General features: G+C 40.5%; 1 protein-coding gene across 1 annotated transcript in view; it reads right to left on the bottom strand.

The window, feature by feature from the left end:
• Positions 1–9,724: 9,724 nt before the first annotated feature.
• Positions 9,725–15,316, bottom strand: part of GCN1 (GCN1 activator of EIF2AK4) — a 94,431-nt gene continuing 88,839 nt past the window's right edge. Inside the window, exon 58 of the mRNA XM_075214860.1 lies at positions 9,725–9,988. Coding sequence (XP_075070961.1) covers positions 9,863–9,988 — 126 coding nt within the window. The 3' untranslated portion in view covers positions 9,725–9,862. The remainder of the gene's footprint in view (positions 9,989–15,316) is intronic.

Here is a 15,316-nt window from a genome sequence, read left to right on the forward strand (position 1 = left end):
CCCCGCCCACACGAGCCCCACCTGAGCGCGTAACCCTGGGCGGCCCCCGGCTGTGCGCGCTCCCGAGAACATACCGCAGCCCCTGGGCCGCCATTTTGTGTGTCACTGGCTGCAGCCAGTTCTTTGCGAGTACGGTTCGTGATTATCCAGCCCCGCTCCCAAAACGATATTGTATAGCTCTCTCGTAAACTGGAGTCAGCGTACTCCCACCAGTATCCACGTTCATATGTTCCTCCTTTGCATCTGGTGCATATTTGGAATATTCTATTGTATTCTTAATTTGTAACATCTCCGGTTTTGTATGTTATTACGTGTTTTATTCATCTGTAGTGTTTTGTCAGACTGGTAACGACCGTGCAAATTTTTGCATTTGGCTGTTTCCAATTTGCACACCTGTGACTTGTGTAGTCTTGTACAGAAAAACTCTCTTGTGCCTAAGTTCAATGGCATTAAAACTTTTTTTGTGGAAGGGGGGCTGTGTAGTATACATTTGTGTTATGTTAATTCAATGCCTGTGGTGTAAACTTATTCAAAAGTTAAACATCTTAGCACAAGAACAGTTTCACTTCCCCAGTTATCACTAAGAAGAGCGAGTCCCATTCAGGCAAATAGTAATACTGTTGAAAGTAAATATCTATTTTTTAAAATAGTTTTACATTTAATTTAGCAGCTGAAAAAACTAAATGGCCATGTAGTAACCTTTGTTTTAAGTGTATCTTTGATCTATGTTAACACTTGCTGTGTGTTTGTCCCATGTGCATTCTTGAACTGTTTCACTGTATGAGTCTCCCCCACAACTCCTGGGAGACTTCTCAATGGATATATCTGCCTTTTTGTAAACAAGTTCTACCTTATGTTGTCTTTGTCTCCCACCCTTCAACTTAAAAGCATATCCCACTTGTAGATATTCTTGTATTTTGAAAATATTGGGGCACATTTATCATTTTTTGGCAAAAGTGAGAAATAGTTATCAATCCTTATCGCATGGATAAGGATTGAACTATTTCTCAAATTTATTAAAAACGGGTCACAAACAGCAGTTCCGAAAAACTGCTGTTTCTGTGATAAAAAAAAAAAAAATCACACTTGCCCCACTCTTCGGGACGCGCTGTCTCGGGATCTCCTCCAGGTGTTCCACGTTCTCTTCATTCTTCAATTGCGCATGTGCACAAAGATCCCTGCTCTGTCTCTGCAACTATCCTTGCAGAGAGAGCAGTGATTGACAGGGAGGGATCACATGATTCCTCCACACATGCGCTGTCCAGCTCTGCTCTTCGGAGCAGAGCTGACAGCACTGAGATTTCTCATTTATGATAATGTACGCCAGCTTCAGCTTCAAGACAAGTTCCCGAAAAAAACAATTTTTTGGAACTTGTTAGATTGCAATACTATTGAATGGTGACTGCTCCCCAAAACGAAGCAGAATGCAAAGCCGCAGATATCCAAGATATCTGCTTCGATGCACCTTTAATAAATATGCGTGGGACACTTCGGGGCATGGATTGTATAATAAGTGCACGATAGTGCACCATCGCAATTTGTTGAATATGCCCCATTGTCTTCCTGACCTATTATGGCTTTTGATATATCTTAAAGTTTATATTATATAGGTTTTGTTCTTTCTCTAAGTTGTACATGTTCAGCTATTGAAATCTTCATAATTTTGTGTGCAGTGTTTTGGTTTCCAGTCTTTCATATTTGTTTTCTACTTTCTATCATTTTGGAGATACGGCATAGTTGCCTACTCTCTCGGAATGTTCAGGAGACTCCCGAATTTCTGGGTGTACTCCCGGGAGAGTAAGGGGAGTGGGGCTTAGTGATGCTGATCATTTGTCATTGTGGTTCTGCCCCGTTTTTATTGGTCCAAAATAGTGATGATAGTTTTGGGGGTGGGGCTAATGACGCGCTTCTTCGAGCCCTTCTCCCACACACCCACCTGACCCCCAGACCTCCCGGGAAACAAGTTGCCAATGTTGGCAAGTATGAGATAAGGCCTCCAAATCTGTACACTGTATTCGTGGAGAGGTTTTACCAGTGAACTGAAAAGTGGCACTGTAACAACCCTCTTCCTGTTCCTCTACCTATACAATCCAGTTATTCTGCTGGGTTTTTTTCCACACTGCTTGCTTACAATGAAATCATGTGAAATTACCATGCCTGTACTCTCGCCTTTTATATTATTATAGTTGATTTATAAAGTGCCACAGTGTTCAGCATTGGGAAAAACTGGAAATAAATAAAAACAGGGACATAAAAGGTAGTCAAAACAAACGCAGACATGAAAACAAAGGGCAGGGAGAGTTGCTCATTAGAGAGCTTAAATTGTAATTGAAAGAGGGCACAACTGAAACAAGAGTTGTTCAGAGTGGAGATTGGGACAGTTATGATTGTATAGTAAAGAGATGGGCAGCTTAGTGACTAGCACTTCTGCTTCACAGCAATTGGGTCATGAGTTTGATTTCCGACCATGGCCTTAACTGTGTGGAGTTTGTATGTTCTCGCCATGTTTGTGTGGGTTTCCTCCCACACTCCAAAAACATACTGGTAAGTTATTTGGCCGCTATCAAATTGACCCTAGTCTCTCTGTCTGTGTGTGTATGTTAGTGAATTTAGACTGTGAGCGCCAATGGGGCAGGAACTGATGTGGGTGTGTTCTCTGTAGAATACTGCGGAAATAGTGGTGCTATATAAATAGCTGATGATGATGGGTTTTCATAGAGAATTGAAGGCTGTGGTTGAGTGATCGGGCATGGTAGGAAATCCCATAAATGGGTAATGATGCGTGAGAAGTCTTGTAGGCAATGCAAAGAAATGACTTCTCATTTAAAGAGCTGTGGTGCAAATGACAGTCAGGGTGCCAAACAAAAAACCTAAGTTAATGCAATTACTTAAAGATAGTGTAGATTTAATGCATGTTGATCACGTTCGCATTTTCAGGCAGGCTTATCAAATTCTTCACCCTCTTAACCTGTAACTAAATTATTGATCTAATATGGCGCTACACTAAGGGTGCAGCCTGGTGCATGTAGTGGAGCATCCACTCCTCTCCACAAGAACCTGTTTCTTAGAGAGTATGTTTATAGGCAAGGACAGGTCGAAGGGGATAAGGGATAACCGCAAAATGTCAATATTCCATATATTTGAATACTCGGGTACTATTGCCTTGGAAAATGGCATCCCTTTTACAATGTATAGTCATCTTTCCATCAAGTTAGAAAATAGTATGCCATATTATATGAAGGTTGCCAATCCGTCATAAAACTATTTAGCCAACAAATCTGTCTATTGTGGTCTTTCAGCCAAGTACTTAATTCATGAATAATGCCGGATCTAGTACATGGCCTGAGGGAACTGTATAATAAATTTTAGTTAGAAGAAGCTAATTGCTCCTTTGTTAGCATCCCAGTATTACCACCATTCACATAGACTGGGACATCTTGAGATCTACTATTCCCTCAAAACATTCTGATGGGAAACCCAAAGGAATCTTTGGGCCTCTGATAGTGAAGCAGTGGAATCCAAACTCTGGAAGACCAGTGAGGATATACCAATATTATATATAATTTATTTTTCTACTCTCTCTGACCTGATTTTGTGGCCAACCTCAGGAGGAAGTACAGAAGAGGACATGCATAAGGAAGGGATAATCCCATCCATGGAAATGACAATGCGTCCATTCTCCACCATGCTGCTTGGGAACACAATCTGGGCAAAAAAAATGGGGTTTCAGCATTGGAGGGGATTGCAGAAAGATCTCTGTGGATTTCTTGGAGGGACCTTCCACGGAGGAGCCTCTGCCATGTCGTGAAGCTTGGAGTACCACAACCTCCTCGTTCAGGCTGGAGCCACCAGGTCCCTCAGATGCTCTCCCTTTTTACCTAACTGAGAACCCTGGGTAGCATAACTATTGAAGGGAATAGGTAAAATCACAGGGACTGACATGGCATCTGTTAACTACCCTTGTCCTGGAGCAATAGGTCTCCACCAGGACACCATATCAATGTCTGGTCAACCCCACCTTTCCACCATCTTTTGGAAGATGTCTGGGTGTAGAGACCACTTTCCCAGATGAAGTCTACCAGGTGAGGAAGTCGACTTCCCAGTTGTCTACCTGTGGAATGAACACTGCCACAATGGTCAAAACATGTTGTTCCGCCCAATGCACAATCTGACTGGTCTCCTTAATGGCCTGGGCACATTTGGTGCCACCCTGGTGATTTAGATCTCTACTTTCGAGAAAAACTGAATTAGCTTGAAAGTGGAGACCATCTTGTCTAACACTCTCATACAGAAATGCACAAACACCTGTTTGTGGGTTAAGAGGGACTTTACCTGTCCTATGGCAGGAAAAAGCTCTGAAGTAGAGTGCCGAACAACAACCCCAAGAAGGCCATCTACTAGGAAGGAATCAGATTGGATTTTTTGAGAGTGAATATCCAACAGGGTGATTCTAAGGTCCGTGTTGTCTCCCGGCCAAGGGCCTAAAGCAAGGTCAGAAATGGATGCCATGACTGACATAATCTAAGTAAAGGGTAGGGCCCTGAATTGGAAGCGTTGAGACTGTACAGCAAACCTTAGGAGGCGCTGATGCTCCTCCCAGATGTGAACATGTAAGTAGGCATCCTTGATGTCCAGGGACACCATAAATTATCCTCTTTCCATACTATTACAGAATTATTATTAATATTATCTTTTATTTGTTAGGCGCCACAAGGTATCCGTAGCGCCGTACACAGTACAAACAGTGGACTATACAGGGTGAAACAGTACAGAACAATAAACAAAAATACCAATACTTCAAAAGCTCCACACAGGGTAATACAATAAGCACGGAGTAGAAGAACAGGTGAGGAGACAGGAGGGAAGACGGCCCTGCTCATGTGAGCTTACATCCTAAGGGAGGTTGGACAGAACAGGCACAAGGGGAGCCAAAAGAGAGACGGGAGAAAGATGTTGAATTTGTCCACCCCCAGGTGGATGTTAAGAGATTTTAAGCTGAGGATGGGCCTGAAGGAACTGTCTTGTTTCTGCACCAAGAAAAGATTGGAGTAGAACGCGAAACCTTTTTGGCCTTCTGGAAGAAAACAAGGTCTGGATGACTTACTGCAGGGCCCAATGTTTTACTGGATCCCTGGGAAGACTCTTGGTGAAGAATCGGTTTAATTTTATCTATGATTTACCCCCTTAACACACATCAGTGCTAGAAGTAACTCTCCTGTCCCAAAAATGTATCAGCTTGGGAACTGGGCTTCTAGGTGCCCAAGCCCGCCTGCCCTTCTTGTTCCCGATTGCGGTCCATCTGCTAACTGCTCTGACTACCTCTCCACCACCTTGTTATCCCAAGCCTTGGCTAAATTTGGCATAGTAAATGGTCCTGTGGCAGTGAAAAAGGATTTTAGGGAAACTTAAAGCTTCCCACTCATGCTAGCTTTAAGGTTAGCAGTGTTAGGAATTGGGATGGTGGTGGTTTTTGACAGACGTGCAACAAGAGCATCTACCAAAAGAGGCGATTCCCATTTTGCCATGTTAGCACTAGGAAGTGGATAGGTCTTTAAGTGCATGAAACCTGGAACCTGCGGTTAGTTTAACCCACAGTTCTCACAAAAAAGCTCCTACTGAGGTGACGAAGGAAAAGAAAACCTGTCTCTTTTGTGTTTTGAACAATGAATTGCCCAGGCTCTCGGACTCCTCACTGTCTTGAATATTTAGTATCTGCCAAACAGGTCAGAGGATGGCAACCGTTTCTGACTACCAACTGACTAGGAGAATGTATAACATCCTTCTCCTGAGAGGAGTAACTATCATTTCCCTCATGGCTGGGGTCCAACAGAGAGAAAATAACACTGGAGAACCTGGACTAGCTCCTTTCCAGCTGCCGCAACTGGGTAGATGTAGCAAGCAACTTGTGGGCAAAATCAGCAACCCTGCTATAGGCCATACCAAGGAATGTTTAGCTCAATCAAGCTACCCGTTGGAGAGACTCAACACACTTTATTTATTGGAACCTGCTGTAGGTACTTCATTAATACATCTTTATTTTTGCTCTGAACAGAGTTAATAAGGTACTTCTTCTAACTTGGCTTGGTCAGATGAAAGTAATGACTTTTCTGAGGAAAACAAACCTCCCTCTCATGGTAATGTGCGCGTTTTACAGCTTTAAATTTCTTCATAGAAGCAGGTAGAGATAAAATGCTATTATCAGTTGCAGCTATTGACATAGCTCCATTTTACCACAGAAAATCTGACAGAGTAAGCATGAGAGATCTTGGCAGCTAGTTCTGCTGATCACATGATCCTGCGCTTAGAACCGAGACACATAAAAATTTTTTATGTTTCACATTATTTTTTCACATCATGTTTTTTGGGAGGCTGTCACCATTCACTAGCTGTTGCTAGGTGGCAAGCCCTCCCGAAGAACAAACATTATTGCAGAGGAAGTATGGAATTGGATGTATGCTTGTAATCAGTGATATAATCCACTCCAGAAACAAGTCATCTTTTAGGACAGCTTTCTCCAGTATGAATCTTTAAGGACTATACTCTAAAATGTATCATTAGGTAAATAAAAAGATTTGAACTATTCAACTGAATTAAATATCACATTGTGCAATGTATTGTATGCCATGCGTAAAAGGATGCAACATCTGAGTAATTTGTACATGAGTGGTGAAGATTTGGCAGGGAGCGCGTGAGGATGAAGGGGAGGTAAAATGTGATAATTAAAAGGTCATTAAAAAAAATATATATTTTCTATATATATATATGCTTGGCACAGTAGTGGACGGAAAGAATTCATTGGCAAGGGTGGGATGTGTACTCAGTTCTTCAAGAATAAATATTTGTCACTAAAATTAATCCACGTAAATTGTATTTTCATTGTTTCATGTGACAGCATCTAGAACATTTTGGAAAGCCTAATTAAAGGAACACTAAGGAGAGCTGTTTAAAAACAGGGAATATTGCAATACTTTGGCGTGATCAGCTCACGCCAAAGTCTTCCCCTTTTGGTGAGTCCTAAACTAAATATAAACATGAATTTCAACATGATTGTTGCTATGATTTTTAACTAAGTTGATTCATACCTGCACACAGCGTTTAAATTAAAAATACATCCCAAGCAATAGCAGGTATTACACACCTAGAGAATCACTGGTACCAGTTGGAATTGGAGGGGAACTACAATAAAAGTTTAGTCATAAAACCCATTTTTAACAAAATAAGACCAAAGTATTGTGCTCTCCAACAAGTATTTAATGAACTGAAAACTGGGGTGCAAGAGGGATGTGGCCACGTTGTGTAAACAAAAGGGAAATGGATCCTTTGCACTCACCAAATACATTATAAATGCTACTTTAGCTAATTGAAGCTGTATTCTGTATTAAAACAGGGAATTTCTTGCATCTCGTAATAGCTTTGCATTGCTTCTTTAGCCCTGTCCAATAGGTACTCGGATTCAGAATGCAACCCTCAGGATATGAAGTGATGAAGAAGCAGTCTTAAGTAGATGGAAGAGCCACACACAATGAAGTCATTTTCATTATGACTAGTTAAAAATTTGTTAAAAAAATATTACTAAAATTAGTTTTGTGCAATTTTGGTACTTGTCAATTATACGGCTACTACCACGGAAGATAAGCCACGCATGAATGCAGGGCCCAATGTTCAGTGTCTTGCACCCCAGCCAAGAGCACAAGTAGTAATATTAGACAAGCTTTTAGTTTAGAGTCCAGCCTCCCACCCGCTCAAGAAGTGGATAAGAAAATCCAAGGCTTAACAACGGTCATTCCATCTCTACAAATCTTACAAGTACAGCGAGAGAGAGGTAGTTGTGTCAAGGTACCTGTAAAAAGAAACATTACAGCAGGAGGAGGCACACAACTGCCATGGTTTTCATGGCACCCATGTAATTAAAGAAAAAAAAACATTTTATTATGAATGTGGTCTTAGCTTTACAACCACCTTTAGAGTTCAACCACATGCACCACAACTGTATGAACTCATTAATCAGACACTGCCGTTTGTGCAACATTGCATAAGACGCCTAGATCCCAAAATAAGTTCATATAATCAACCTGTCACTCCAAAAACACAGAAGAAAACATTTATTGTATGTGCACATGCCAGAATTTATTTTTTCTTCTGGTATTTTAGAGTATAACATTTTTCTCAGTAGCACCCCCTGCATATAATCCTTTTACAACCTGTCCCTTTTTGCAAATAGTTTTCTTTGAACAAGGCTTTGGCCTTAGATGTTAAAACAGTACTGCAAGATAATCGATGTGTCCAACATATAGCATCGGTTGTCACACACTGCAATATTATAACATATGATGGCCCATAACAACCACATTTTTCATAATGATCCTATTTAATTCTATTTATCAGGCATGTTGGTAAATGTGGTCGACCCCTCTATGTCGTCATTTTCTGGCCACTTGGCTCAAGTGCAGAACAGCAATAACTTGCACAATTTGGCCACCCATTTTTATACCCAAATTGAGAGCCATGCCGAAGGAGCAGCTTCTATAAAGTGGAGGATGAATGTAATGTTTACTCACATGTTAAAAACCAGCAATAATTATTACCTGAAACGCTGAATAAAGTGATCAATATAACCATGAAAGAACAGACATAATTTTTTATACATACCCATTTCTATAAATATTTGCAAGAGTTGCCCTTAGAATTTGATAATGTAAAAAAATGAATCTCTCTAGCTGCAAATTCAGGACTTTGTTTATTCTGATCTTTGGATTTACATATGAGTCACAGCACCACCTGCAATCTGACACTCTTTCCTTTTATTTACACTGGACTTCAGTTCCCTAGCCGAGATCTCTTACCACACCCAATTCTTCTTACGTCCATGTGTTAAAGGTTCCTGTATTACCTGCTTATATAAACCCTATTATTCAGTCTATTATTCATGTCCATCGTTCTTGAGCCATTCATGTTTCCACTTTGTATTATTGTGTTACTTCAGAGCTGTAAACCCACCTGCCTTGTAATTGTGCACTAACTGAATGTTTGGATTCCTGGCCTTGCTTTCATTTAACGATTTGTGGCCTTGCCTCTAAGAAGATGACTAAAGCTGGGTATACACTACTGTTTTTTTCAACCAATTATTGTACCAATCACACGATAAATGACTGTTAGGTCCGATATTGGATTAGTGTGTGCACTTCCACTATTAGGTTTTATCGTACCAAAGCACATCGTATAATTTGATTTGTTTTTATAAACAGATTAAAAATCACTATCAATAATGGGCAAATGTGAAAGTGTGTATGCACTCACGACCAGCAGTGTAGACAGATCTCTATAGAGTGTACATAATCATGATCTTTTCAGCAGATAGTTGTGACAGATAAAGAGCACAGATCTGAAGGTAAATCGTGTACGTATGTACACATAAATTTGCATGCTCATCAGGACTTTCAGTCGTTGGTAAAATCATTACAGAAATTAAATCTGCAGTAATTGTATGCAGTGTGTACCCAGCTTAACACTTATTCGACCTGAATATAGTCTATTATCCAGCTATATCACAGTCAAGACATGTGTCCTTACTGTGCAGTGTCAGTTCCTGTTCTAGAAAAGCACCTCAATCCCACAGGTTAATGTTCTGTTCTAAAACCAGCAGCAAGTGTGACAATTTACTTTCAACAAACTTTCTCATGATAGAAGGTATTTTTGCACTTTTGGAAAGGTTGTACAAATTACACAAATTGATATTTCTTTTAATTAAACTTCTGGAAAGCCAATAGTTTCTGTGCACTACACAATAAGTGCATTTTTTGAAACAAAAAAACATTTAATACATATTCAGGTGACACTTTGATGCAGTCATAAGGATTCCCAATCACGTTAGAATAGTTTCATCAATCTGTTCACTGGAGTCTGGCTGAGCAGCGAGCTTCTTTAGAGACCTGCGGTGACTTTCATTTAGCATGTCTATGCTAGCAGTGTCCAGTATCTTTGTCATATTCTAAAAAAAATAAAAATATAAATGCATCTGATGAATAATTCATATGAATAAAGTTTCTCTAGATATTAGATAATCAACCTGTCCTGTAATTTGTATTTTTCACTTTTCATACAATGCCTTTCCCTAAAGGCAATGAGAAACACAGATTTCACTTAATAGAGTTACACTCTACCCATAGGACCACTGAGAAGAAAAGTTTCCTCCTCAACTAGCTTAATCCTTCCTAAAGAGCATGGTTAGTTAAACAAATAGCAGCAAGGAGGGAAAAACATATTCTGAGAACAGAGAAATTTGAAAAAGCAAAAAACATATTGCTATCACACTAGGCCAATGGAGAAATTTGCTGAAACAAAAAACATTCCAGGCAGGGTTAGTGTCTCCCTCCCCAATAGGTAGTAAGAACAGATAAATGAAAATATAGGTTTTTTTTTATCACCATCTGTCTACTGGGCACACACACAGATGTTACTTAAACAGGTTTCCTAATTTAAATTAAAAAGAAACAAATACAGACCCTCTTGTTCTAGTTAGCATTCAGCTGGGGTATCTCTCTTCTCAGATTCCCACTATGAGAAGAAGCCCAATCTGAACAATACTTAATAGTAGTGATCCTAGTTCCAACAGCTCTTCAAATGTGGAAGTTATTCACAGATATTCACTGAAAGGCAAAAACTCCAGTCCAAAGAGCTCTATACTGAAAAAATGTACCTGTCCACATTCCAGGAATAATGGCACGCCTGCCCAGTTTGAAATATCTCCTAATAGTCATGATCATTATAGCCATTCAGAATCCGGTCAAGTTTAGAAAATGGTTAGCCACCAAACTGAACGCTACATGGGGGAGTGGGTTAGGAATGTTTTACAGCATGTGGATGTCAGAACGGGCCCCGACTTCAACTGTACAAGATTGCCCAGTTGCTGGTTCACACAGGATAATACCAGGACATCCATCTTCAGGCTCCCCCAAGCTGCAAAAAATCCTCCAGGTAGAGAGACTACTCTCTAGAATCCAAGGTTTGGAGACTGAGAAACTCTGCCTCACAGTTTTTGACCCCAGGAATTAAACCAGCCGGCTCCCTGTATTGTGCCCTAAACAGAATACAAGAGGCCTCAGTAACCATTTGAGAATGGTGCATTATCCTACAGTGATTGAAGTATGAGTCCACTGTAGAATTGTCACCCTTAATGGTCGACTTCCCAACAGTTTCGGCCATGCAAAAAATTGCCTGGGATTCCAAGACGTTTAACGGATGCCTGGACTCCTCCGGAGAACATTGTTCCTGAATCTGACGGGAGCAATACACTAATTTCCATCCAGAAAAGCTAGTGTTGGTGGTGACAACATGTCAATCTGGAGTTGAGAAATATCAATTTCTGCACAAGTGCTCCAAGTCGATCCATCACTGGAGTGACTGGATAATTTTCAATACCAGACCAAAAGAGGGGGAAAAAATGATTTTCCTGCCAGTGTATTAAGGGTAAGTAAAGACTTCTTAAAGTGAATGTCTGCCACCCATACTTTAAGCCATAAAGCGATTTGTACAGCAGGATCATGCCGTGGAAGCCTCTTTTAACCCCAAGGTCGCAAAGTAAAAAAAAAGAAGAAAACCCCAGAAATTCTATTCCTTCCAGAAGCTGCAAACTCCATATATCCATAAATTAAGCAATCCAGACAGAAGCAAATGGAATGAAATTGCGTCTTTTCAACAGTCCATTTATTGTCACTGGACACATTGTTTAGGAATTCAAAGATCCATTTTCTTCACGAAAAAGGACTACGGAATTAAAAAGCTTCTTAAAGCAAGGGGTTGGGAGGAATAACATTAGTTTACATGCTTTTTTGTAGAAAGGGGAGCGGACTTCTCACTGTCCTTTTTGGCCTGTATCTCCAAGAATGGAGTGCAAGAATTCAACACTAGCTACAGATGACAGCGGTCAGAAAGCTGTTCACAATAAGCTACAAACACAACAATTTCTGTAATCAGCACTCTGCAAAGAACAGAAACCCAGTTAGTCTCCTCACATGCACTACTGCATGGCTTTCATTACTCTGCAATCAGTCCTGAAGGACAAGTAAATCAGAACATTTATTTGGCCTGTTTACAGCCTTTCTAAGTCCCTCAGTTCTACAAACCTTTACAGGAGCAGATTTTTGTTTTGGATTTCTCTGCTATGCTTTGAAGACGACTTGTTCTGTGTGACTGTACTTCACGATTCTACCTTCGCCAATCCTTTGGACTCGGCTTTGTCCCCCCACTATACTACATTCTCCAATCCCTTAATATGGCTTCATCCATCACTATTCTACCTTCTACAATCCTTTGACTATAGCTTCCACCTCACTACCAGTCCTCTCAGGGCTAAGTAGCTTGGCCATATGTGGTGTGACTCTGATTACTACCCCAGCCAAGTGGTTCTTTCCTGGGTCCTACCAGCACTGTGACAAGGATTATGCATCTTTTGCTTAGGTGATTTGGGAAGGAAAGATCCGAAATTGATTAGACCAAGGATATAGCCAAGGGTGGTCTCTGCAAAACTACTGTGCTAGTGCTTGCCGCTGTTTCTGCTGCTAATCCATTAAACTTGGTCAGGGAGACAACAGACTGTCAGCAATTGGTACCTGCAAAATCTAGTTCCAGGCTGAGCAGGACTAAAAACATGGGACCCAATTACATGGCTGAAAGTAGGTCTGTTATTTGGTGTAGAATTATTTGTTTACCACCAAAGCCAAGTACACATAAACTCTGGCTTTAGAACCATTGTCCAGTAAGTCAAACAAAGTCTCCTGTGGAATAAATGGTCCCATCAAAAAAAGGTTCAAATGTAAGTAAAAATATACTGGGAAAGGGAGAGAGGAGGAGGTCCAGATTTCCTGTCTGTCGAGATGCAGCATTGCAATGGTTAAGGGATAAGCTGTCAGGTGTCCGAGACTCAATGACTAGTGTCCTGAGATTACCTGATCTTACTCCCAACAGAAACAGAGTGGTCACTTGGGTCAACTAGGTAACTTTCACAAAGAAATGGACCATCTCCTCAGTCACTGTGAACATCTCTGCCATCTGGCAGGTTAAGGAAGAATGATTGCTGACAATTCTTGGCTCGATAATGCTTCAGTGCCCCATTTTCCCCAAGAGCCTGGGACGACCGCTCTGAGCTACATGGGCACGCAATTCATGCAAAGCCTCTCCTGATTACGAGCAGGAATGAAACTGCACAACATGAGTTAAGGCCCATGTTGGAGACAGCAGTGAAGGATCCCAATGTGGGAATGAGTGGACCAGAGGGACATTCTAAAGCACAGTAAAGGCTTTTTTTCTTCTTTTAAATTACTTGCAAATACCCATTTTTTATAGTACCACCTATATTCTCCGTTTCCCCTTTCTGATACATAAGGTGAAATTCATTTGATACTGTATCTATTATTTGATTGAACCCTTTACATGCATCTTCCTTTGTTGAATAAGTTTAGGCTTTTGAAAATTTGTGTACTGACAAACTTTCATACTTTATGCATAGTGTGATTCTGTAGGTGCAACAGTCCATGAGTTTGGCGATTTAGCTCCATATCATATCATGAAGCTTCATGGCTACTTTTAATGTTTTAACTCATCTTTTTTTTTTTTTTTTACTTTTTATTGTACAAGATAGAATGAACAATAAACAACAGATGCAAATAATAATAGCATTACCAAATAGAATTTAGCTTATCTTTTATCATCACTAAGTCTAGGAAAGTCTAGGGACAGAGTTGAGGGTAACAACTGTATTGAGGACAAGAAACGGTCAGGCAACGAAAGGTACCTGCTGGTATTGACACAGCTCTATCTGGAGGCACAGAGTCTAACGCGCCTCTGATCTTCACCAGGGAGTTTGAATTTTGCCGCGAGAGACGCGCAGGTCACGGTTCTCCAGTAGGGATACCAGTGAAGTAACAGCATATAATGGATAGTCAGGATAAAGAAGTCCAATCAGTGCTGTTAGCGAAGTACACAGGGAGAATCCAAAAGAAAGTTTAGGCAGCCGGAAGTCAAATATCAGAAGGGAGTTACAGAGCCCAAGGTAAAATCCGAATGCAGCGTCAGGAATAGCAGAGTCAGGAACCAGGAAGTCAGACCGAAAGATGCAACATCCAAGGTGCTGGAGCACAGGGGACCTAAAAGTCCAGCACCCTAATGGTGCCAGAGTCATCTTTAAATAGTGGACTAGGAATGTTAATTATTGGCGGAGGTGACGGAAGCAGCTGCCGCCGGGTCACATTGGTGATCTGCGCACAATCATAGGAAGCCTACCAGCAGTCGGAATTGATGAGTCTGGTTGCCGAGCAACCGGATGTCGCTACAGAGAACACGGTGATGGCGCCTGACCAAAACACATTTAGACAAACCCTGAACTTACTTAGGTCTCGAAAATAAGATGAACAACCCATGACTCAGCATGGAGCTAATGCAGCACATAGAGCATCTCGGACACAAAAAGATGGACCCTGACATCAAAGGAGGAATGCAATTATTCCACTAGGACAGAAGTCATCTACCAATTAACTTTGCAGAACCAGAAGGGACTTGAGGAACGTCAGAAGGACTTAACAGAGATGGTCTACATTCTATACCTACTAGAAGTACTTTCCGTTCTCACAGCATTACCATATGTAGGCAATTCAGAAAATGTTTTATCAGAAATATTAAAAAATACATCTACATTAGGGTTAGCTTATTTACTTTGGTCACTGGGGCCTTGGCTTATGATCTTATCCAATAAAAAAGCAAATTGTGGGCCCTAGCTCCTATGTGGCGGACAATTAAAAATAAATTAGGGCTTATTTCTTAACACTTAATTTAGGTTCAACATGAACACAAAACCAAAGCAATCAATGTTCAATTTACTTTCATTATCTTAACTTAATAAACCAGACAGATAAAAGCTAGTGTCTGGGTGGTTGCAATGGTTTAAAGAACATATAAATATATTGCTAATAAACAAGGGGGTAGGGTTTTTGTTGTCAGTGCCAGGCCTGCTGTGGGTACCCAGATGTACATACGCCATAGAACTATTTAATGAGTAAACAAAATCTGGTATTATTGTATTCAATAAAAGGAGCCAAGAATGGCTTGTTTCCAAAATAAATATTTTTCCCTGCAACCTGCCCATTTAAAATGCAAATGATTTGTGCCATTTACAAACATATTTATAGAACTCCATAGCTGAAGATATACTAAAGGGATAAAAACACATTGACTTTACTAGCAATATAAAGCAAAATTCAGGGATCACTTAAATATTAGAATATTAGGCCTATAATTTACGCTTTATGAAGATAAGGTTTATATT

Source organism: Mixophyes fleayi, chromosome 1, assembly GCF_038048845.1.
Source record: "Mixophyes fleayi isolate aMixFle1 chromosome 1, aMixFle1.hap1, whole genome shotgun sequence".
Taxonomy (NCBI): domain Eukaryota; kingdom Metazoa; phylum Chordata; class Amphibia; order Anura; family Limnodynastidae; genus Mixophyes; species Mixophyes fleayi.